This window comes from Bubalus kerabau, chromosome 1 (genome assembly GCF_029407905.1).
Source record: "Bubalus kerabau isolate K-KA32 ecotype Philippines breed swamp buffalo chromosome 1, PCC_UOA_SB_1v2, whole genome shotgun sequence".
Lineage (NCBI taxonomy): Eukaryota > Metazoa > Chordata > Mammalia > Artiodactyla > Bovidae > Bubalus > Bubalus kerabau.
Genome location: NC_073624.1, coordinates 59,178,303 through 59,203,961, shown reverse-complemented (window position 1 = coordinate 59,203,961; position 25,659 = coordinate 59,178,303). Strand labels below are relative to the sequence as shown.

General features: G+C 41.2%; 1 protein-coding gene across 16 annotated transcripts in view; it reads right to left on the bottom strand.

The window, feature by feature from the left end:
• The window catches only part of ANKS1B (ankyrin repeat and sterile alpha motif domain containing 1B), a 1,161,043-nt gene that overhangs the window by 50,936 nt on the left and 1,084,448 nt on the right, over positions 1-25,659 (bottom strand). For 7 of the 16 annotated variants that reach the window (XM_055576282.1, XM_055576275.1, XM_055576292.1 and 4 more), the window contains 2 exons: positions 16,322-16,450; positions 14,040-14,111 (listed from right to left, as the gene is read on the bottom strand). In XM_055576282.1, the coding sequence (XP_055432257.1) occupies positions 14,040-14,111; positions 16,322-16,450 (201 nt within the window). Of the gene's footprint in view, positions 1-14,039; positions 14,112-16,321; positions 16,451-22,009; positions 22,085-25,659 lie in introns of all 16 variants that reach the window. The other 9 variants (XM_055576254.1, XM_055576310.1, XM_055576326.1 and 6 more) reach the window with 2 other exon arrangements.

The following is a 25,659-nucleotide window of genomic DNA, read 5'->3' as shown; positions in this document are numbered from 1 at the left end:
TGGGAGCAGTGCCCGATGTCAAGAGGACTAAAAAGGCCTACAAATCTGTGCCCAGCACAGTGGCAGGCACACACAGGCGTGGTTGCTACTTTTATTGGGTTTCCTGGCTGAAAGCCCCAGCTTGGGAAAACAGAAAAATCTGTTGCTGATTTTACCAAAAGGGGCTTCCGGAGAATGGTGGCAGCAGACACAGAAAACCTCAACGGTGCAATGAATCAAGAATCCTTGCTTTCCTAACTGGAGGCCACAATGGGGTTCCAGTGCTGCAGGTTACACACAGGCCTAGGAGGGCTGGTGGTGGGGTGGCTGCATGTTGTGGCCCAAACTGTACTTCTCTTCCCACTGAGTCTAGACAAGACGATGATGGATCCGGCCAGGGAGGGGCTGTGGGAGGTCTTCAGAGTAATCACCTCCTTTAAGGCATTTCTTTTTTTTCTTTTTTTTTTTTTTAAAGGCATTTCTATTCTGTACAAGAGATACAGATCCAATCTCTTTCTAGAGGATTTTCTGATGGTGTACTTTACAGAGCTTTAAAGAGGTCTATTCACACATGATTTTAATGAAAGATGAAAGTACAGAGAAAGAAGGTAAATATACTGAGTCTTCACTGGCTAATCAGGGAGGCAAGAAATCCAATAAGCGCTTCATTTTATGAAGGCTTTTCAGATATCAAAATGTGAGCTCAGGGCTTCCCCGGTGGCTCAGTGGTAAAGAATCTGCCTGCCAATGCAGGAGACATGGGTTCAATCCCTGATCTGGGTAGATCCCACCTGCCATGGAGCAACTAAGCCCGTGGCCACAATGAACCTGTGCTCTAGAACCCGGGAGCGGCAACTCCTGAAGTCCACATGTCTTATCGTGCTCTGCAACAAGAGAAGCCACTAAGCTCACACAGCAGTGAAGACTCAGCACAGCCAAAAATGAATACAATTACAAAAAGAAAAGGTGAGCCTGGAGCCTCAGCCCGACCCCAAGAAGCCAAAGTCCCTTCCTCCCCAGCTTCTCTTTCAGTGTTGTAACCATCTCCCCCCCACCCCCCCTCATCCCGCCGTCCAGGGTCGAAGGCACCTAGTCTGGACTGCTCGAATTACAAAGCACTTGGTCTCAGGCAACTTGGTTTCTATGACCTAGCTGCATGCTTTGCTGTGTTTCTGGATGGTGAATACTCCCACAGGTGTATATTAAAAATTGAAGCCTTATTTATTTGTATAAATAGACTTCTCTTTTTCAGGCCCATTTCCTCAGTAAAATGCTCAGGGCAAACTTTCTTTTGTGGTTCCCTTTTGTTTCCAGTTGCCTTTTTTACTATGCCACACTCTAGGTGGAATTTCTAAGGTTTCTCAGAGTCTTAAATCCCCACCAGCTTCATGTGTATGTGTGTGTTTTAGTCGCTTGGTCATGTCCAACTCTGCAACCCCATGGACTCCTCTGGGGGTCCGCCAGGCTCCTCTGTCCATAGGATTCTCCAGGCAAGAATGCTGGAGTGGGTTGCCAGTCCCTTCCTCAGAGGATTTTCCCGACTCAGGGATCAAACCTGGGTCTCGTGCATTACAGGTAGATTCTTTACCCTCTGAACCACTAGGGAAACCCCTCAGCTTCACAGGGGAGACTAAGTTGTAACGAGGACCTCTGCCTACCTAATCAGCTGTATGCTCATGGGTAATGCCCCAAATTAACTTCACTTTTGCAGCATCCTGCTCTCCCACTGAAAGCTGAAAGAATATAGTGATATTTCATTGTATTTTCTTCACAATTTCCCCAATTAAGATTATCATCCTTTTATTATTCCAAGAGAAACAGTATTTAGTTATATACAGATGTTACCTTTCTGAAACCTATAATAAAATGCAAGTACTGAATCAATTCAAAGCCAGTCCTTTCTTTAGCACTTGGGTTTATATTGTTTTTAAGCATCACACAGAACAGGGATCATAATTTCCTATCTGGGGGCAGGCCCCTGTAATACTGTTTGTAATAGAAAAAGTAACTGAACACTCTTACAGCATTTTTTTTTAAAGAGGGATTTTTGGATTCACCAAGGAAAGTAGTAACAACCATCTTTAATTTTTTTCAAACACTTTTCATTTCCTTTTAAAGTACAAATTATGAACTGCTTGGAATATTTGTATCAAGTCAGAAATTGCCATTGAGCTTTTCTAGCCTTACACCCCCAAAATAGTTTCTTATTTTCTAATGCAGAATCAACAGTGTGAGAACATATTTTTTTGCAATACAGGGGCCCTTGGATCTCAGAGCAGAGCTTCCCAGGTGGCAGTAGTGGTAAGTGCTTGCCAATGCAGGAGGCATAGGAGACCTGGGTTCGATCCCTGGGTCGGAAAGATCCTCTGGAGAAGGAAACGGCAACACACTCCAGTATTCTTGCCTGAGAATCCCATGGACAGAGGAGGCTGGCAGGCTACAGTCCATGGGGTTGCAAAGAGTTGGACACAACTGAAATGACTGAGCACGCATGGATCTCAAAGCAGGACTTTCATGGGTAAATGAGAGCAAAGAAGTTTAGAGCTGAGCTAGAAGCACTTCAGTTGTGAGCTGCAATGTTAGGTTTGGGTCCAGAGTGACATTTATGCTCCTAATAGGAATCAATTGTGCCCCATAGTCAGTACAGAGTGAAGAGCCCACAGGGAGGATATCACTGACCCCTCATTCTTACAAAACCGGATCACTGCCAGGGGGTGTTTTAAGCACAGGCTGGCACAGATTTCTCGATGTCTACTGCCATCCAACTCATAGCATATATTAACCTACACACAGCTACCCTGAGAATGCTTTCTAGTGAGATAGCCAGTGCTGAGTCATAACTATTACTTTTGCCATATAACACTTCCCTTATTTCAACGCTTAATTATTATATTTAGTTTCAGCAAGTAAATTAAAACAGGATCAAACTTTTATGTTTGGGAGCCCCAAGTGACTCTCAAACAATTAAAAAACCACACCAAACAAGCAATATTGTGGTGATTTTTGTATTTGGCAAAACCAGCTAAGTTGCAGGGATTGTTATGAGAGAAAAAGCAGACTGCAAATTAGCCATCTGAAATGAACTCTTATCCTTCGAAGCTCAGTTTCAAGGTTACTTTCTGGGAAAAGCTCAGTTTTGGAGTCCCTCTCTGGTCAGTTTCTGGCCTCCTGGCTGAAGGGGCTGCTTTCCTCCCCTTTCCTTCCTTCGCGGTGGGGGTGGGGCTGTCTGTTTCCTTGTGAGGCCCGCCCCCACCTTTCCAAATTTGTCCTACAATGACTAGCACATGGTCTCAGACGAAACTTATGAAGGTGCCATTTTTTTTTTTAAAGGTCAAAATGGCTAAATGCCAGCAATTTTACAGGAATCAATCTAAAAGCTGCTGAAATCTATGACTGTTAAAGGAATGAGCAAATGAATTAATGTAGTACAGCAATGAGTAGGAAGCCAGCTTTACAGAGAAGAATTGCAGTCCCAGCCTCTCAACACGTGGAGAGCTCAGAACACTTTGCAGAGAACCCAGATGCTCCGAAGAACTTGGGAGGAGAACCACGGATGTGATGAGAGATGCACCGAGACAGACTCCTCTGGGGTGGCAAACACTTCACAGATCTCGTGATAGTTCAGCTTCAAGGAGAGGGTTAGGCCTTGGCAACAGGAAACTGGCTCCAACTGCCAGCACCAAGATAAGAAGGAAAGCCTCTTTGAGAGGGCAGAAGAATCATTAGAGGCAAAGCTGAGAAGTTTCCCCCTCTGCTCTTTAATCATAGTGTCACTCTCATCTGTTCCTAATGACTTCGGGGTAAGTCTCACTTGGCCGGGAAATGAAGGTATAGATGACCTCACGGGGCTTTTCTGGTCACAAGGACTCTGACCCAAAGGCTCAGCGAATATAGAGCCTAAGTAAGGCCACGTGACCAGAACAGACAGTGCAGCAAGCAGCAGCCATTTAAACCAGTCCTCTTGCCTAAGATTTGGCTATTGTGTGTACTGTCAAGAGTAAAGAACACGGCCTGGCTGAGTTTGCAGGGCACAATGCAATGCCCTCGATCTCTGTTCCTCCAGCCCTGGCTGGTTTCCAGGCACCGTGGCACAGTGTTCTACCAGGACAGTCTGTCTACACGGCAGCCTTACTGGTTGTCCATGGACCAACGCAGTGGTTCTCAAACTTGAGAGCATCTGAATCCCATGGAGTGCTTGGTAAATAACAGACTGTTAGATGCCACCCCTAGAGTTTCTGGTTCAGGAAGTGCTGTAGGCCAAGTGTTTGTACTCCCTACCCCCAAATTCATTCACTGAATCCTAATGCCCAATTCGTGGTATTAGGAGGTGGGGCCTTTATAGGATTGCAAGCTCATGAGTGTGGAGCCCTCAGGAAAGGGACTCTGTGCACGTGTGTGTGCTCGGCTGTGGCCAACTCTTTGTGATTGTAGCCTGCCCAACTCCTCTGTCCATGGGATTCTCCAGGCAAGAACACTGGAGCGGGTTGCCATGCCCTCCTCCAGGAGATCTTCCCGACCCAGGAACTGAACATGTGTCTCTTGCATCTCCTGCCTTGGCAGGCAGTTTCTTTACCACTGAGCCACCTGGGAAGCCCCCAGGAATGGAATTATTGTGTTTATAAAAGAGACCTGAGAGCTCCCTTGCCTCTCCTGTCAAGGGGGCAGGGTGAAAAGCTGGCTGTCTATGAATCAGGAAAAGTTCCTTTGCCAGACACCAAACCTGCCAGGGCCTTGATCTTGGACTTCTCAGCTTCCAGAACTATGAGAAATAAATTCCTCCCAGTTTTTGTTATAGTGGCTCTAACAGACTGAGACAGTAAGTCAGTGGTAGGGCCCAAGAGTCTGCATTTCTAACAAGTTTCCAGATGCTGCTAATGCTGCCAGTTTGGGGACCACACTGAGAATTCCTGCTCTAAAAATACAGTTGATCAATTTGATTGAAAGTCACTGTCAGAACTGTTCTCTGCTGCCATGAATACAAAGTTGTGCTGCAACTTACATTAATTCAGAGAGATGTTAATTTATCAAAACACGCTATTTCCACTTGACAAGTGATTTCCAAAAATCCTTAGTTAGCACTTAGCTGCAGATCTTGGTCTTCAGAACAATTAACAAGTATTATTTAATTTGGCCATGGTTCCTCAGGGACTGTGAAAGTATAATAAAACATTATGCACATAAAATAAAGGGTTCGGGTCCTAAAGACAGATTCCAGAGTTATATCTAGAATAGACGTTGACCAGATAGAGCTGATAGGCCCAGGGGTCATGGTGGAGATGTGTTTTCTCATAGAAATTCCCCATATGTGTGTGTGCTAAGTAGCTTCAGTAGTGTCTGACTCTTTAAGACGTTATGGACTGTAGCCCACCAGGCTCCTCGGTCCATGGGATTCTCCAGGCAAGAATACTGGAGTGGGTTGCCATGCCCTCCTCCAGGGGATCTTCCCGACCCAGGGATTGAACCCGTGTCTGTGTCTCTTGAGTCTCCTGCATCGGCAGGCAGGCTCTTTACCATAGTGCCACCAACGCACCCTCAACTGGGAACACATCCAACACATCCTGAGAGATGTGACAAGCAAACATCAGTACATATTTGGAGACTGCTTCTCGGAGTATAAATTGGAACAATTTTTTTGTAAGGCAGTTTGGCAATACTTATCAAGAGTTTCAAAATGGGTATACTCTTTGACCTACTCATTCTACATTTAGTGGCTTATTCTAAAGACATAATCAGACCCGTTGCAATAGACTTAGGTTTATGGATGTTATCCATAATTGGTTATAACTGGAAAAAAAATGGAAATAAACTAATGATCAACTGGGGGAAATGGTTAAATAAGTTTAGTTCAGTTATGGATTGGAGTATTTTTCAACGGGCACAAATAATATTGGGGATGAACAGTTATTGGAATAAAAATGTTTCAAAATATATTTTAAAACATTAAAACAGTAGGCTGATAATATTTCCATTTTTTTGTAGAAAAGTGATGCTTACGAATGTATAATCAGTCTGGAGGATTACATACAAACAAGGTGTTAACAGGTGTTTACCACTGCGGGATGATAAAACTACATTTTTTTTTTTTTAACTACAGTTGTTCTTATTTCTCTTTTCTGTATCTCTATTTGAAAGTTGACTAATAATGAATGTATATTGCTTTTGTAAGAAGCAAATGTAAGTTTTAAAAATTTAAGATTTTTTAAGTGAGAAAAGCCAATTGTAAACATGTGCAAAAACACAGGGACTTTTTCAACCTATCACTTTTAAGTACAGCTTCAGAGTGAGTGTGTGTGTGTTGGTGGGGGGGTTATCTTGAATTTATGTAGGGACCCAATGATGAGCTCCTTCTTCCAGGGCCTCCTCTACTCACTATAGTAAGAACACTGGAGGGTATGTTTGGAGTCCAGTCTTCCCTCCACCCCTTTCAAACTATGTGGATAGGTATTTTAACCTCTCTTTGTCTCAGTTACTTCATTTGTAAAATGGGGATGTTAATATAGCATCTACTTTGTGGAGCTGCTGTGAGATGACACATGCCTAGCATCAATAATTTGGGCTGTCATTGTTACTCTGAGGATGGCTAGCTTTCCAATAGCAAAGGAGGGCAGAAGCATCCCACTAGCAAAGGAGGGCAGAAGTAAAATTGGAATCCGTGAGCACAACTGAATAATCTCTGGGCCGACATGCTAGGACGGCAGTGAAATGGCTGCAACAATGAAAATTCAGCAGAGCAACATGTCTGGATCAAAGACAACTGACTCACCATGTTTAGAAAGAGCTTCAGACAAGTGGAAATTAAAGACACAAGAGGCGCACAAAATTTAGCAATGTGGAGCAATGAGGGTGTTACAGGGGAGAAAATCCAGTAACAAGAGCAATAAAACCAAAAATGAAAAATAAAGAGATCTGGGGTATGAAGATGATCTGGGATAAGGTGGTTGGGTGGTTTAGTCTTCCACTGGGATAGGCCCCTAAGAAAGGACAAGACTCACAAAGCAAGAAGTACCCAGGAAAGCTTGGCAACAGGGTTAGAAGTGCGGCTGTTTGTGTGTGTGTATTGCTATTTTAATACACACACACCGACAACACACACCATATACCTGCTTTGTGCAGGACTTCTGAGAGACAGAAGGACAAAATTTGATTCTCCCCTGAAACCTGGGCAACAGAAACTTTTTAAAAAGCAGCTGTTTATAGGTTTTTTTTTCCCCCAGCCTGTTTTCTGAGATGTAGTCCCTGAAGGTATTTCTGAAAATAATTCCTCACAGAAGGGATTTTTATGAGGGCAGAAGGACTAAACATGACTTCTGGGACTTCCCTGGTGGCTCAGTGGTAAAGAAACCCCTGCCAAAGCAGGGGACATGGGTTTGACCCCTGTTTCCAGGAAGACCCCACATGCCATGGAGCAACGAAGACCACGTGCCACAACTGCTGAGCCCGTGCTCTGGAGCCTGGAAGCCACAACTTCTGAAGACCCAGGGCCCTAAACAAGGCCCACAACAAGAGAAGCCACCAGAATGAGGCGCTCTCACACCACACCTGGAGACTAGCCTCCACACACCACAGGTGGAGAAACTGCAGCAATGAGGACCCAGCACAGGCGATAAATAAATAAAATTACATATATATATATACACACACACACACACACACACACACACACACACGACTTCTCTTTGAGTATCTCCTAAGGAAAGAGGACTCTTAATTTAACATTTTCATCTGATTCGAAAGTCTACCTTTTTCAAGCTTTCCAGTTCATTTCTTTCCTTGCAAGCATAGGAAAAAAGATGGTCTTCACACTTCAACCAAGGCACAGACAATTATTTGGGAATCCATATATTTGAAAATTCAACTTTAGAATTGCTTCCAGATTGAACGTTTAGAAATCATATAAATTAAAGGGTACAGACTCAACAAGAAGCCTGAATGGATTGTGAAACTAAGCCCTTTGGGAAACAGAGGTTCCAAAATCTAAACACACTGGAAGATTTGCTTATTGCTCACTTAAAAATAATTTTAAAATATTTCCATTCTTACATCAGAAAGGCTGGTTTCTACCTTATTGTAGTTGAAAACAGATATTTCCTTTTCTTTTTTTTTAGGGAAATTTCCTTGAACACATACACCGATGAACAATTCTAACCCTCAAATATGGGATTAGAGAAAGTCAGATTTCAGAGTACTAAATTGAATATAACGGCCTACCTCTTACAGGAGCAGATGTGTTCCTAATGGCATATTTAATTAGGGAAGTGAGAGTGCTATATATTACTGAAACATATACCCTGGGACAAAATTCAGGGTTGGGAAATAGGGTATGAGTAAGCCTAGGGAGGAAAATGGAATAGTGGAACCTCATGTGGTCAGAACAAATCCCTCATTTTACCAAACTCTGTACTTAGAATCTTTGAAGTGGCAGCTACTCATACCAAAGAGAACTGAAAGGCCAAAACAATCTATTGCTTTATAAAGTTCAGTCTATGGACACATCATTTAAAAAAGGCAACTCCCAATCAGTTCAGAAACAAATTACCTCCCCTAAACATAAAATGAAAATTACATATAACATCCACAGTGCCCTTTTGTTTTTTTTTCCTCCCTTTTGGCAATGACCTTTAAAAATTGGACAGAAGAAATTTCCCTGGTGGTCCAGTGGCTAAGACTCCATGCTCCCAGTGCAGGAGGCCTGCGTTCAATCCCTGGTCAAGGAACTAGTTCCCCTACATTACAACTAAGGCCCAGTACAGCCAGATAATAAAATGCTGCTGCTAAGTCGCTTCAGTCATGTCCGACTCTGTGCGACCCCATAGACGGCAGCCAACCAGGCTCCCCCGGCCCTGGGATTCTCCAGGGAATAAATACATTAAAAAAAAACTGGACAGAAGCGTGCAGGGTTCCTAGGTGTTTGAATACTCTCTTTCATACTGTGTATTAACACACAGAAAACTGGGACAAAGGCTGGGGCACTGGCATCAGAGGTGGGGAAAAACAAATGAAACATTCCAGAGCAAATCTAACCATCAATTTATTTATTTCTCAAACATTTGGAGGAAGAGGTCTACGTGTTTTAAGATTTTACTGAACTAGACCCTTCACAGGCATTCTTTTATGGAATCATCACGACCATCTCCTAAGTCAGCTATTACACAGCAGGCCTTGGGGATACAGTATACGTGGTTCCTGCCTTCTATGGGCGTGGGGCAGGGGCAGCCAGATGTTACGGAGTGTGATGTGAGGTGTGGCAGAGGCAAGGTTCCCTGCTCTCTGTGTAACATGTTAGGGGAGCACATATTCAGGACCACGGAGCCAGGATTCCTCTCAGGAGTCCTTTCAGAATGAAGACTCTGTCTCTGAGCATACATTTAGCCGGAAAACCCAACCAGGAACAGAAAGGCAGCACCAAATGAATGTGTTCAGAGATCAGTTACAGCTTCTCACGTATTACTAAGATAGGTCTTAAAATTTTAATTTTAAATAGACATGTCTGTAAAGCTGTCATGGGAAAGGAAATAAGCAGCCAAGTTGTACCACTGAAGTGCAAAATAATTCATAGAAATCATTCTTCCTAAGATAGTTTTGTAGGCTTTTATTTTTTAAAAAGGCAATTTTACTTTAAAAATGATCAGGGTTTCCTGCAAGTTTCTATTGATTCTTTCCCAATAAACACAATTTAAAAGGTAATTTTAAGATGAGAATTATTTAGGGTTTAGATCTGGGATGGGGGCTGTGGGAAACCTGATAAATGTGTGTGTCTGTGTGTGTGTGTGTTGAGTTGCTTCAGCTGTGTCTGACTCTATGAGCTGTCAGGCTCCTCTGACAATGGGATTCTCCAGATAAGAATACTGGAGTGAGTTGCTGTGCTCTCTTCCGGGGAATCTTCCCAATCCAAGGATTGAACCCGTGTCTCTTCTGTCTCCTGCACTGGCAGGCGGGTTCTTTACCACCACCAGTTAACTATACTATATTTTTAATTGAAATAATAGGTGTATAATAGAACACTAGGAGAGCAATGTAGAATTAGCTTTATTTCAGGACTGAGGGGATCTTAGAGATGAATAAACAAGCTTAGATAAACTTAGAAATTAACCAATTGTGACTATCAAACAAACACTTCTGAGAAGGGAAAACTGTGCTTGGTTTCTGCTGGGGCAAAGTGAATGTGCTGAAGCAAGTGTTATGGAAAAAAAAATTTACAGTTGATAAGTATGAAATTTAAAAAAATCTCCTAAAATTTTTATGTTAGCACACTGGAATGTACCCCAAATTACTACATATGTCTGTACCTAAATGGTTTAATTTACTTGGTACCGCTGGATCATCAAAAAAGCAAGAGAGTTCCAGAAAAACATCTATTTCTGCTTTACTGACTATGCCAAAGCCTTTGACTGTGTGGATCACAATAAACTGTGGAAAATTCTGAAAGAGATGGGAATACCAGACCACCTGACCTGCCTCTTGAGAAATGTATATGCAGGTCAGGAAGCAACACTTAGAACTGGACATGGAACAACAGACTGGTTCCAAATAGGAAAAGGAGTACATCAAGGCTGTATATCGTCACCCTGCTTATTTAACTTTTATGCAGAGTACATCATGAGAAACGCTGGGCTGGAAGAAGCACGAGCTGGAATCAAGATTGCTGGGAGAAATATCAATAACCTCAGATATGCAGATGACACCACCCTTATGGCAGAAAGTGAAGAGGAACTCAAAAGCCTCTTGATGAAAGTGAAAGAGGAGAGTGAAAAAGTTGGCTTAAAGCTCAACATTCAGAAAATGAAGATCATGGCATCTGGTCCCATCACTTCGTGGGAAATAGATGGGGAAACAGTGGAAACAGTGTCAGACTTTATTTTTGGGGGCTCCAAAATCACTGCAGATGGTGACTGCAGCCATGAAATTAAAAGATGCTTAGTCCTTGGAAGGAAAGTTATGACCAACCTAGATAGCATACTGAAAAGCAGAGATATTACTTTGCCAACAAAGGTCCGTCTAGTCAAGGCTATGGTTTTTCCTGTGGTCATGTATGAATGTGAGAGTTGGACTGTGAAGAAGGCTGAGCACCGAAGAATTGATGCTTTTGAAGTGTGGTGTTGGAGAAGACTCTTGAGAGTCCCTTGGACTGCAAGGAGATCCAACCAGTCCAGCCTAAAGGAGATCAGTCCTGGATGTTTATTGGAAGGACTGATGCTGAGGCTGAAACTGCAATACTTTGGCCACCTCATGTGAAGAGTTGACTCACTGGAAAAGACCCTGATGCTGGGAGGGATTGGGGGCAGGAGAAGGGGACGACAGAGGATGAGATGGCTGGATGGCATCACCGACTTGATGCACATGGGTTTGGGTAGATTCTGGGAGTTGGTGATGGACAGGGAGGCCTGGTGTGCTGCGATTCATGGGGTCGCAAAGAGTCAGACATGACTGAGCGATTGAATTGACTGAATCTTATAGACTCTTTAAGGGTTCCTAAAACTACTCTAAAACTATTTATCAACATAAATGATCCATTTTCAGATATTTTAAAACTCAAGGCAATAAATGTTTAACTGGCTCATGTGAGAGGTACTGTGTGTGCACATGCTCAGTAGCTCAGTCGTGTCTGACTCTTCGTGACCGCATGGGCTGTAGCCCACCAGGCTCCTCAGTCCATAGGATTCTTCAGGCAAGAATCCTGGAGTGGGTTGCCATGCCCTCCTCTAGGGGATCTTCCCAACCCAGGGATTGAATCCATGTCCTCTTATGTCTCCTGCCTTGACAGGCAGATTCTTTATCACCAGTGCCACCTGGGAAGCCCAAGGCACTTTATTTCTATTATTATTACATCAGCTCCACCTCAGATCACCAGGCATTAGATGCCGGAGATTGAGGACCCCTGCCCTAATATACTTCCCCTAGGGAGATCTGATTCTACTGGGACTTTTGGCTGAAATGTCACCATATTGAAAACAGAGAGAACAGTAACTGGAGGTTCAAACAGAGCATTAACTGCAAACTGAGATCCACAGCATTTTTAGTCAGTGAGAGCTCTAGTTCACAAATCAATAGTCCCAGATAGCAGATCAAATTTGCACTTCTGGTGTTTAAAGGCTCTGATGAACCCAGTGAGTGCAACTTGAGCTACTCTGTCAAAGACTGATATTTATTTAATCAAGATGGGAAATAAGGGTTTTTTGATATCCCAAGTAGCAATGAAGTTCTTATTTTCATGTAAACTATTCAAAATAAACACCAAGGGCAGCAAACTGGAAAAACACCCTAAAGAACAGAAGAATGGCTTCTAAATAGATGGCTTTTTCATTTTAAGCAACAGACAAGTATTTAACTAAATAATTCTCCACTGAGACTGTTGAAATGGTTTTGCTATTGCTGTCCAAATGGAATTTCAGATCCACTTAATTTCAAGAAATTGACTGAAATTTAAATCACAGATCTGGTGTATTTTAGATGGCGCTATGTGCTCTATGTGCTACTTATGCTCATTACTGCATTGCAGTAGCTGGATTCAGATAACTGAGTTAATAGTATTAAATCAGAGATGCCAAATTAATTTCCTCGACATGTTCATGAATGGCTCTAAAATTATTGAGGCTTGATGATTGAAAACCTTTCCCATTTTCTTATTGTTCTTTGACAGATAATTAGAATACAAGTTTTCCAGAATTATAAAACCAGGAAGAACCCTAATGGGATCTAGTCCAATGTTCTTATTTTCTAAGAAAATGAAGCCCAGGAAAAGCAGGGGAATGTAGTAGTTAAAAGCTTGGGCTCTGGAGTCAGCCAGACCCAGTCCCAGATTGGCAAGTTATTCACTGTCTGATCTTGGGAAAGTTATTTAATCAGTTTCTTCATCTACAAAATGGGGATTAACAACAGTATTAATCTCATAGCTTTGTGGTAAAGATTAGATGAGCAAACACTCAAGGTATTCAGCACAGAAGATTGGCACATTGTAACTACTCAGTAAATTTACCAGTTATTATGACAAAACAGTGACTCCTAAGGCAAGTAAGCACCAACAGAACTGCAACTTGGAGCTCCTGCACATATCAGGGATTTTTTTTTTTTTAATCTAAACACAGTACCTGGAATAAAGATTCCTTGGTCCTGACAATTTAAGTATACTATACCTACATCAAATAGAAAGACAACTGTTTCAGTCTTTCTGCTACTGAATTCATCAAAATATCAAATCAGCCATTACATACAGAGGCATCAATGTCATGAAGATTCATACATGTTTAGTGTTCCATGAGCAACGACTGTTAAATTACATGCTTTTAAGTATTTCCCACCGAAGCTGCTTGTATAAAATAAGAAGTTAGGGTTTCACTTGCTAATGATCTTAAACTTGACTGGTTAGTTGCTATGTGGATTAAGTCCGATATTCTTACTTTGTATCATCAGTCAGATATCATCATGGCTTCTACACATCTGCTATGGAGGAAGAATAAGGGACACACGAAAGAAAAAGCCCACTGGATCTGCAGTCTCTCAGTGAGAATCGGTTTGACTAATACAGGGTCCTTGGAACCCAGCAGCCACCAATCACAGACATTTGGAATTGCCATTTCTGTCAAGATTGTATCCTTACATGATTCAATTTGGAGTTTTATGGTTTTCTTATTTTAAAAAAATGAATAATTAGTAAGCTCCTAAGGCATATTAGCTTTAAATAATATGCTTTCAATATTCCTGCATTTGTTAATTTTTAGTTAGTTGGCAGTCTTTTCAGTAAGTATTCTCAGACTGCCAAGTGGGTGCTTAAAATATTTTTTTTGTAGTAAACTAAAGGTCATTTTTCTTGTAATCTGGAGATGATCAGTGTATATAAAATTACTTTAAATCTTTAAAAATCAGAGTAACTGCATCCAATAGACATCAAATCGAACCACAGTGGCATAAACATGAACAAAACCCAAACACCTTTTTATATAACACCAGTGTGATTCAGCAGACCAACAGATGAAGAAAATAGGAATTTGAGAAGCAGCAATTTGTATCCATACCCAGTATTTAGTATTTCAGTGGCAAGAAATAAAGTTGTTTGGCAAACTTACCCGCATTTTTGCACAAGCATCTTGGGTTGATTCTGTCCCCCTGAGCTCTTTTATCAGCATAGAACCTAAATACTGAAATACAAAATAAATAAATAAATAAATGATTTATGAAAAACAGAACATAAATATGAGTAGCAATTAAAAAGCAGATTGTAGAAGTACTACTGGCCAGCTTTCCTGGTTGTAGGCTGCTGCATAACTTTTAAAAACTAACAGTAACTAATTCTAACAAATAAATGCATGTATACAGAGAATGCAGCAGAATTAACCACAGTTCTGAAAGCTGTAAATTGCTCTTTATAATAAAACTGCAGTAGTTTCTAAAGATGCCATCTTTCAGATCATATTTAACTGCAAAATGGGGCCATCTAAAAATGTTTTCCCTTTTTTTTTGAGGCAGCAATGTCTGCAAAAATAAATCACATCACTATCTATGTAATTACAGGGTTGTATGAGACAGCTGAGAAGCGAAGCAACATACACCCCATTTGGACTTAGTTGGCTGCATAGGTAATTAATGTTAGGCTGCTCTTAGGCAGAGAAAAAGTTTGGGACCTTTTTCATTCTCAGTTCCGTGCCTGGTGGTTGATCCACCTGAGAATGGGCTGGAAGTATGCGGGGAGAGAGAACGCCATTCTCAGTTGTTCCACAGCCCAGGGAGCTGAGTTCCTTGGTGCAAACTGACACTGGAGGGGCTGAACAGGGTGGGAGAAGGATGGTAGTATCTCCTGCCAGGAATCACCAGTCACTTTGCTGTTAGGTGATAGGCTCCAATGCTGCCTTAGTACAGATGGTCACACACACTCCAAGCTCTGGCTGGGGGCAAAGAGTTTTTAGCAAAATGTCTATTTTGCCTTCCTATCAATTGACTCTCCTTCAACCTTTTGAAAGGGGCTTCCCAGGTGGCACTAGTGGTAAAGAACCTCCCTGCCAGTGCAGGAGACAAGAGACTCAGGTTCCATCTCTGGTTCAGGAAGACTCCCTGGAGGAGGGCATGGCAACCCACTCCAGCATTCTTTCTGGGAGAATGTCATGGACAGAGAAGCCTGGCGAGCTATAGTCCACAGAGTCACAAAGAGTCAGATGTTACTTAGCATGCACACACACGTTTTGAAACTTCATTAGGGTTCTTTACATCTGTCATTTTTCTCTACTTTCCTTCAAAAAAAGAGAGAAAAGACAACAGCTCAATATGTCTTTTTAAGAGTGTATTAAAATGACTGTTTTCTGGACGTGACTGAGGAGACCCTGGCACTCTGCAAAAACTGGGCTGGGAATCAGTCTTTTAGACCCAGGAGATCCCGGACTTGAAGAGTTTGTGCACAGGCACAATAGCAGAGGGTTCAGTCAAAGGCTTCCAAGAAGGCATGCTCAGAAAGGCTCAGGGATCTGGTATTTGGGTCTTGGAGGAAGAAGGAGGAACTGCAGTCTTACAGTTTTGGGGGAGATTACAACTGAAATAAGTCCAGTGCTTCAAGACACAAGCAGTTAAAGAGGTGCAGAGAGCACAAAATGAAAAGACTAAACTGCTGTGAGATAAAAAGGACCTTTACATCTTCATAAATGAATGACGATGATTGTGGTGAAACCCTTATCTTCTTTTCGATGTTTTTCATTATCTTATTTTTGAAAATATGAAATCCTCATCTTTTAAGATATCAGGAAACTTTGTCCTAATTAAAACATTTATTTTGAAGAAAGATGGTTTCAATGTTCTGCTGAGGGTTCAGCCACTTTCCCTGCTATAGTCATGACAACCATCTGCCCCCAAACTGATGGTATCTTTTGAACATTTACCTGTTCATATCACTCACAATCTCAGCTAAGCTTGATTTCCTCTCCTATCTAAAAAAAAAAAAAAAGCCTAGTAATATAATCCAAATGATGACAATGAAAAGAATCTGGTATTTACATAAAGCTGTAGACCCAATGTTTTGAGATAACTGGTGAGTTATGTGGAAATGCCTATATGTGCTCTATTTACAGTCATTTCCATTTTAAGACAGAAATTTATCACATTTAATTTAAAATACACAACTATATATGAAGAAGGCAAAACAGACCTTAAGCTTACAAAATTAAAAGAGTTATAAATTTCCATTTGTTTGGAATTTCCAAGTAGCCTTTGAAGAAAGTTTCTTTAAGAAAAAAAAGAGAAGGGGAAAACATTTTAGGAATTTCAGTGATGGATGTCTGGGGATATTTGAATATAAAAGCAAACAAGCTAGAAATGTACCCTCTATTCCTGCTGGTACCCAAGTACTCAGTTCTGAGGAACTTACAAAAGCTTTGTAATCACATGACTGGAAGATGAGCTTTTCCGGGTGGTGTTGCCAGTACTGCACTGGAGTTGAGGCTGTGGCTTCGTTTGGAGGTCGCAAGGTAATGGAAGGTTCTCCCCAGTCTCCTGTCTGAAAATCACATTTATTCTAGAGGTAACATGAGTAATAGGCTAAGTTCATGCACTATAGCTGGCCTGAGTTCATCTTAAACCTGTGTGCCATAAAGGTGCAAATACATTTGGGTGTGTTATATGGTTATTATGGTTTTATATGTCCTACCATCCTGTTTCCAAAGCTGAGTTAACTTTTGAGGTATGAAAGAAGTTGACTTACTCTATTTTTAGAATGACATCCTAAGCTAAGTACTCTTAAAATTAAACATGAAGATATTCATAAATGATTTACTAAGTCATAATTTTCTGTTCCAACAGAAAAGAACGTATGATCTTTGAAAGACTTTTCTGTTTTTAAACTTGACTGTTTGAAATTTTTAGTTTGGAATGCATTCACAATACACCGGTTTATAAATTTCAGTTCCTGATGAGGACATGTGCCATGTACTTTGAAAAATTTTGTATCTCTGGAGAGAAAATATGCTAGGCGTGATACTAGACAAAATTTCAGAAGAAAATGTACTAGTGGATGATACCTGGTTTCCCTCCTCCGAATTCATTTGTATCAATATAACACCCCCGTGATTGTCTTGGATATACTCAAACTCCTCCCTCAGAAAACCTAAAGCATGACTGAAGAATAAATATTTAAATACCAGGGTTGGTCATATATGCATATGCATGTACTTGGGGAGCCTGATCACAAGTACAAGCACAGTGTATGTGACGGTGTATCACGTAGTACCTGAGCCCGCTAAGACAGACTTAAGACAGAAGGACATCCCATCATTTTCATGACCATTTTCCATGACGCTAACCTCAATATGTTTTATTACTGTAATGGTTTAGTGTGAGCGCCTATAAAGTCAAATTTTTAACTGGTTTTAAAAAACAGAAGAATTCCAGACCCCCTTAGGAATAATGCACAGGCCATTTTGTGAGGCAGAGAGCCTGAAATTTTCTCTTTGAGATCTGTCAATCCCAACCACAGGAAGAGAAAAATGAGCCTCATGTTATTTCCTTGGCTTCTCACTGGAGTGTGTGACTGGTCAGAACCCTCGGCTCCTCTCTCTGAGCTATTCTGCTTGTTAGTTTTGTTCCAGTTGCTAATTTACTTGCACAGGGCTCGGTTCTCCCATCTTCCATCTGTTGATATCATTAAGATTTTATCTGGAATATTTACTTAAGCATTTTTAAGCAAAAATCCTTCATTTTATGACCCATCCCTGACTCATTCTTAAGTTTTCTCTTTGTTTAAATGGATTTTTATTTTGTAAAAACAGTGACTAGTTGCAATTAATTAAGTTTTCCTCTGACTTGCTATTTTGATCTTTTCTTTTCCTTCTCTCTTAAATGTTTGGATCTTTATTTCAACTGACATGATTTGCTCTTAAAAAAACTAGTATAAAATTTAAAATGCAGAATATGTGAATTTCAATATTATTTCAAAGGTGAGTGTAATAACCTTTAAATGATAACAGTTAAAACTCTGGAAACATGCAACAGTGAGTTCTTAATTCAAAGTTCTCCCCACATCCACCAAATCACCCTCTCATCTCCCCCATTAACTGACACCCCTGGTCTCCCCCTCCCTTGATAAAGCAACAACAACACAGCAAACAGGTGTTGTACACTTAAGTCACAGGTAACACTGTTAACGCAACAACAGAAGTTTGCACGCAACTTCGTGGAATGATACAAAGGGAGCTGGTTGACCTCAAGAGATCCTTGGATCCAGTGTCTGCTGACGTGACAACGCAAACCAAGCATCCAGTCTTCAGCGTTAGCCCTGTCATCATTTAGCTGAGGTTCACCTTGGCCAAGCTCAACGGGCAGTTTTCAGAAAAGCCTGAACAGACATGGCAGGAGCTGGGGGTACCATGGGTTGCGGGTCAAGGGATAGGGGAGGGCTGGGGGTGGGAATGGGTGGGATGAAGCTGGGGTTATGGGGACATTTCAGGTGTTTGTACGTTAAGCATGCAAATCATATGCAAACTCATTCTCTAATTGCTGAATTAACTCAGGCACTTTTATAATTAAATTTCAATGTGAGTTCCACATACACTTAAAGCAGAATGCTGGTCCAAATATTTACATCATCCACAGAAGTCAGAGCAGCCATTTTGGGAATAACAGCACATAGCATCTCAGTCTGGAAACGACCTCGATCTCTTATTTCGTAAGCATTTGAAGAATTTAGTGGTGCGTCCATTTCATCTGCTTAGGCAGCGCCATCATCTGCTCTCCTGTGACTCCACTTTGTCCAGAAATCCCAAACCACCTGCTCCGAATCTGGAGTGCTCTGACACGCTTCCCCGACATGCAATGGGGGAAGATAATTATAGGGAAGAGAAACAGAATCCTTATGTTCTTTGTGGCCCAGAAACTATGCTCCAGACCAAATATTTAAAAAATTCCCTACAGGGACTGAATCTGCCTTTCTGGAAATAGAAACTGAATTTTGTCATACTGAGTGCTATTTCCAGAAATTCGTTTTCAAACAGAGGAAAAAGTGTTCTTAAAATTGAATTTATAAGGAAATAATTTTCTTTTCTTCCTGGAAACTCATCAACTGATTATTATTTTTAACTTTAGATATAAGAGTATTTAGAAGACTCTGTTTGTAGGTGTTGATTTTTCTCTTTGGAATTGATTCAGTGGGAATGGATGGACTCATCATTACACTATTGTAAAGGGCAGATGTGGCCTGCCCTGGGGTGGGATTCAGCTTCATCTCCTTGAGGGACAGTAAAAACAAAAGAACTTGGAGAGCAAGGGTGCCCTCCGTCTCTGTCCTTTTGGAGGCTGAATTATAGCAGGAATGAACTATGGAGGAGACCGGTCGAGTGGTGATAACATGGAGGAGCAGCAGAGAGAAAAAGCAAGGGAGGGGTTTGCCTCACATTTCAAATAATTTCAATTGTGAAGCCCAGTATTAGGTCCTGTTAAACACTAAATTTATATCCAGATATTATCTGTATTTCTTCAGGTAAATTTAAAAAATTAATAATCTCTCAGTTAAAAATGCTTATTAAATATTAACTAAAAACCAAACAGAGTTAAAAAGTCTTTTGTCTGAAACAACAGTTTATAATAAAGTCTTATCTTTAGCAAAACATGGGTTACTATGAGGCAATAATGTTTAATTAGAATAACAAAATAAAATTGCAAAAGTCTGTCACATTGTAAACTATTAGTGACTGGCAGTACTCTTTAAAAGGCTTAAGTAATTGCAGAAGAGACATTACAGTGATTCCAGACACTCTTACTAAATATCTTCAGGCTACTTCTTTATAGCTTAAAATACTTGGAGAAAAACCTTTCCTTTAGGTTCATGTATTAAATGATCTTAATAGTTCAAGAATTTGGTCATGGCTTAAAACCTTGTTTACTTGGCATTTATGTGTGTATTTGTTCCTTTAGGACATAATTAAACAGAAGAAAATGTACATTCTTAGCTATCCCTTCAAACTCAAATAAAACTTAATCTTCTAATACAAAAGAAAAACATAATTTGAGATTAAAGTTTTAAACAGAGAACTGATTCTGCTTAATAGGTATTTACCAACTGCCAACTAGAAATTCTTAGCCTGCTGAGTTTTAAGGATTGGGCCATACTCAATATAATGTAATTAAATTAAATGTCTCATACCACCAGCTTAAAAATATAAGCCACTAACTGAATTTAGTTATAACGCAGAAAAAAATTTGCAAAATTCCATGATAGATGTTTATTGGGTGGTAGATTCCAAAATGCAGCTATTAATCTTTTCATTATTTCAAAAGGTGGTAAAACTGCATGGTTTTAGTTCATGTGCACCAGATATCTAATTCAAAAACATCGTATCGTATAACGCTCTATCCCCCAAAATGGAAACTGAAGATATCACATATTCTATGTGTTCTGAGAATACAAAGGGGAAACACTATTTATATTCTTACTTTCTTCTTAAGGAAAAGTTTTGTTAGGATGTCAGTAAATAATTAAAAGCTATGATTAGGATCTAGCTCTCTAACATGAACAGGAAAGTATGGTATTTTCCAAGCCTTATCTTATTCTTTAAAAAATTTTTTAAATGAGGACTTAATTGATTTTTTTTAATAGAAGCTTTTAAATCTTTTCTATTAGGAACAACTCCCACCTACCTGCTTGTAAATTTAGATTGAATATTAACAAACATTATTTTCTATTTCTTCAAATCACTTAATGAAAAACTAAAATGATTTTAAATGACAATTGTTATTTTCAGGTTTCACTTTCAATAATTCTAACAAATATTAGAGGTGGGCTACCCAAACATACATAAGTTATGTGATTACATTTACTTTCCCTTATCTCAACAGCTTTGAAGAAGGCACATATGTATACATATGTGTACATACATTGGGATGTGAATGTAAGGAAAGGCCTCCTACAAACAGTTCACACACACATGAAAGCAAGATGCTGGTGCAGTTCTTCTAAAACATCTTCAAGAATAAAGAATGCAGCTGGTTATCCTAAATTTGTTTCTTTTGATAAAAGAGCAGAGATGGCCACTTCTGAACATGAAAAAGCACTGGTTAGCGAGCGTTTACGTGTTCAGGAGGAACTGCTGGGTCACGGGAGCAGCAGTACCAGGCAATGTATAGACTGGTCCCCAAGAGCCAGAAATCCCATGCACACAAGGAGGGGTATGCCTGACGTGGCACCCCAAAAGAGGCCCTCTGCATGCTGCCCCAAGAGCTCTGCAAAAGCTCTTTTGAGTGATTCTCAACCAAAAGTCTCAACCTCTCAGACAGCAGGCTGCCCAATGAGAAAAATTTAAGAGTGTGAAAATAGGATTGTATTTTAAAATATGAAATAGACAAAAAAAAACCAAACATGAAAATGTTTACTTTCCAAACAAAAATGAATTTTTAAATGTATGCAAAGGTGAAATGTGAATATCTGAATATTAAGCAGCTCAGAGTAAAATAGGTCGTGATTTTGCATGCATTCCAAAGATCAATTCAGTACTGTCAAGTGGAAAAAAAAAAAGGATTAGGCTGAGAACCACTTTGTAGCTGTAATGGTGCCTCTCTTGGCTACAGTCCTCTTGCATTTGCATAAAACTTATATAGAATATCATGCAAATCATACTCAAATATTTCTCACAAGTGAAGCACATGAACCTTTGTGTTAGGCACAAAGGACTGAATAGCCCATGGACAAGGGAAGTACAAAATGGGGAAGACTAATACTGATATATACATGGGTATATATATATATCAATTTACCCTTTTCCTTTCTCCTGTGAAAGCAAGTGAACGCGGACACCTGGGATGAAAGCCAAACTCACACGGGACAGATTTTAACTGTAGACTTCCAAACCAAGTATGTTTCTCATTTCAGGACAATGTTTTGCACGTTAACTAGTCACGAGGCACAGTGAATGAAGTATAATAAACAATAATAAAAAAAAATCTCAGGAGTTGTTAGACATCACAAATTTTCTGCATTGCCAGGACATAGTCCCTATAGCTATTGACGACACTTTGCAACACACGACACAGCGCAAGTTCAGGAAGAGAAAATAACCATTTGTAACCTTACATTATGAACCTGATGGATGGCTGAGAAAGGAAATCCAGCGTTCTGATTCGTCCATATCTCACAGACAGACGACTGCTGATATAAACAGAAAACTATCTCATCTTGTCAATATTTAAAACACGGCAGCTACCAAGGTAGCATCAAGGAAGGGGAGGAGGAAAATAATAAAGAGCAAAGAATCACATTTCTTAAAAAAACAACAACACTCAAAAAATGCTTTAGGTTGCCCGAGGTTTAATAATTGACTGCCAAGTCATTCTTTTGCTTACAAACATTTTGGGTTGGCTGGGAGAAAAAAAAAACAAAAACCATTTATGCATTAGTTTTATGTCAAAGGAAATTACCAATCCACTCACATCTTGAAGAAAGCAAACTGTGTTTTTCCACTTGCCAAAGAGAATGGAAATACTTTCCCCCTTCACGTCATTCATTTCATAGGATAAATATTTTCATGAAGTTCAAGAAAGATAGGAAAAAAGTCTTTAACACAAGCCAAACATTTTTATTTTCTTATGGGCAAACGACCAGGAGCACACAATGCAATAAAACGACTTCCCTAGTTTAGTTATTGCTCAGCTTGATAAACCTAGAAGATATTTTTCCCCTTCAGAGTTCTCAAGGGCAGAACTCTGTGATTAACAAGGGGAGAAGTGTCCGCTTGCTGCCCAGCAGTGGGAGAGTGTGGTGGTGGAGGGGGCGCCATGGAGGCGGAATCGGGGGTGGGTTGGGGTCTGGAAGCTCAGTTCTGTCACTCACCAGAAACTCTGGGTAACAGCATTTGCTTTTTTATGAGCCTAATGAGTCAGCTCCATGTTTTGGACTCTCCACCACACCACTAACAATCCAATAACCAACAGTTATTAAAAGGCAATAATGTTTGCTTAGAACCAAATGCCCAATGAACCAGCACCCTCCCAGGAGTTACAGCAGAAACCACCAGATAAACCAACGAGGCTCCTGGCCTGACCTTTACCGAGTTCTTTTCCTGAATTCCATCATCTAAAAGACGCTGTGAAATCGAATCACAGAAAATGGCAGAATGCCTAAGCTTATTCAGCCAAGCACTGTGAACATCCCCAGAATTCACAAGCAGAGTGTACAAAGATCAGTGCAGAAAGGAGATAAGAACACAAGCACAGTATGGTTTAGAAACCCAGCAAGGAACCCTATCACCAGCAAGTGTGGAAGTGTGGAAACGAAAGCTTTCCTCTGGCTAAGTGTTTCTCCCACCTCCACCCTCCCAGAAATGCTCACCATAAATTTAACATCTCTCTCTCCAGTTCCAAACGCAGCTCCATACCCACCTACATCTTGCTCTCCATTCCTTCTGTCATCTGGATGGCTTGCTGGGGACAGACTGTCAGGTAACTGGCATTCTGTTAAGAAAGTAAGATACCTGGGGTCTGACCAAAAGGCACTTCCAACCACCTCTCACTTAAAAGCAGCTCTGCTCTTCTCAGTATCTGCCCTAAACATCATGCCATTTTCTCCACAGGGGGGGCATCTACCCCTTCCTACTTTTCAAAAATTAAATCTCTAGCAAGTTAAGCATTGGGGTCATTAAACTCCCAGCCTCATCTCCAATAGCTGTCATCTGATTTAAATATATTAACTCCATGCTTCAGTAGGATTACCATCTTAACTGGCACCAAACATGCTTCGAGGACACCTTAAAGCACTGTCACCCACAGTTTTGAGCTAATTCTTTTACATACATTACACCTTCTACAACGTTCACAGCATTTTAGTGACAGAAGTAACCCAGGGATCACCTGTCATCTGACAGATGAAGACAATGACATCCAGAGACGTTCAGTAGCTTGCTGAGGTCACACAGGGAAGTGTTACAACATGTCAGCTGGCTAGGAAGGAGTGCCAGCCCAGTAATGACTTCACCAGAAAGTGGAGGGGGCTATTCAGTTACATGGAGTCTGTTTACTAATCCTGAAAGAAATACACATAAATGGAGTCAGTTTATGAAACAGTCTCAACTCCACAGGGGGTTCAGATACCTTAATGTTCTGTTTTCCAATCATTACCCCCAGATGGGCCATACTCCAATATCATATATGATTCAAACGTTGCCCTTCCTCATCACACACCTGATGGGGCAGTAGAGCCCACCTTGGAGCCCTCCTACCCCAAGCTCTACCTCCTTCATGCACTTATCTGGGGAGAAGGACACAGGAGAAGGACAAGGGCCCCTTTCTTATCTGGCAGTGGCTGAATTCTCTCTGCTGGTTGTCTGCTTATCAGGGTAACACTAACTTGGTCTCTGACCCCTCGTGTAGGAGCTGCCCTGCCCTGGATTCTACTCTATCCGCGCAGGTTCTCTGGAGGGCTCTGCTGGGAAGGACAGTAGATAGCACTGTTCCTGATGTGAGAAATCTGGCTTTGGGTGACTTTCTCCGACCCCTACTCAACCTTCCTAGGACACACGCACGCCCCTTGGGTGGGAGGCAGGGGAGCACACACAAGCCCAGCCTCTTCCTGAATGCCCACCCACACCACACACGAGTACATCCGCGCCATGCAGAGCACGTGGCTCCGCAACCACTCCGCTCTCTGCCAGGACACTTCCTCCTGTTCTCTCTTCCTCAGTTCAGGCTGGTCTACACGTGTCTGCTCCCAGAAGTCCACTGACGGAGAGAGACGCCAGGTTCCCCCACTCTGGGTGAATGTTCCCCTTGGAACCCTTCTCCCCAGGCTTGCGTTGCCCGGGCATGTGGTCTCTCCCCTCCCCTGAGAAGGGAGGGAAAGCCTCAGCTCCTTCCACCGTGGCTCAGACAACCTTCTGACCCGCGCCCCCCGCGCTCCCAGCAGCCATCTTCTACCTCTATGGACAGGCAGCTGCTATGCAGGACAGCACTCACCACCTGTTGGTCAACTCCGAGGAGGGAGTCGGGCTCCATTACCAGCAGCTTTCCCTTTAGAACGTGCAATACTTAGAGCCTACAGGAAAGCTCCCCCTTAGCATCCTGTTACATGAATATAATCCCCCTACAGTCACAGAAGTTACCAGAGAGTTAAGGAGGCAAGAGAGTGTCTTGTACCACGATTATTTTATTTTTTAAAAATCTGTGTAAGATTTTCTCAATGAAGAAATAAAATCTACCTCCAGTCATATACACTGAAGAGTTCCCATGTGGCATATATACCTTTTAAAGAAGTTACAATAACTGTTTTTCATGTAAAACCTATGTTCAAACTTAAAGTAAATATGTTCTCACTTCTAATAATTATGTGCCTCAATGCAAGTGGTAAAAAGTCAGATTTTAAGAACAGTTTAAAATAAAGGCGGTTAATAGTATGTTATGGAGGTTGTTTTTTTAAAAAGCTGATACATGTCAGCTATCACACTAACTTTGATGATTGTTGCTGCTGTTTAGTCATTGTGTCCAACTCTTTTGCAACCCTATGGATTGTAGCCTGCCAGACTCTGTCCATGGGATTTCCCAGGCAAGAATACTGGAGTGGGTAGCCATTTCCTTCTCCAGGGGATCTTCCCGACTCAGGGATCAAACCCACGTCTCCTGTCCTGGCAGGATTATTTACCACTGAGCCACCAGGGAAGCCAATTTTGATGACAGTAAAGACTTGATCAGGCTCCTAGAGTAGTAACTTAAGACGGACCAGCTATAACTGGTGTC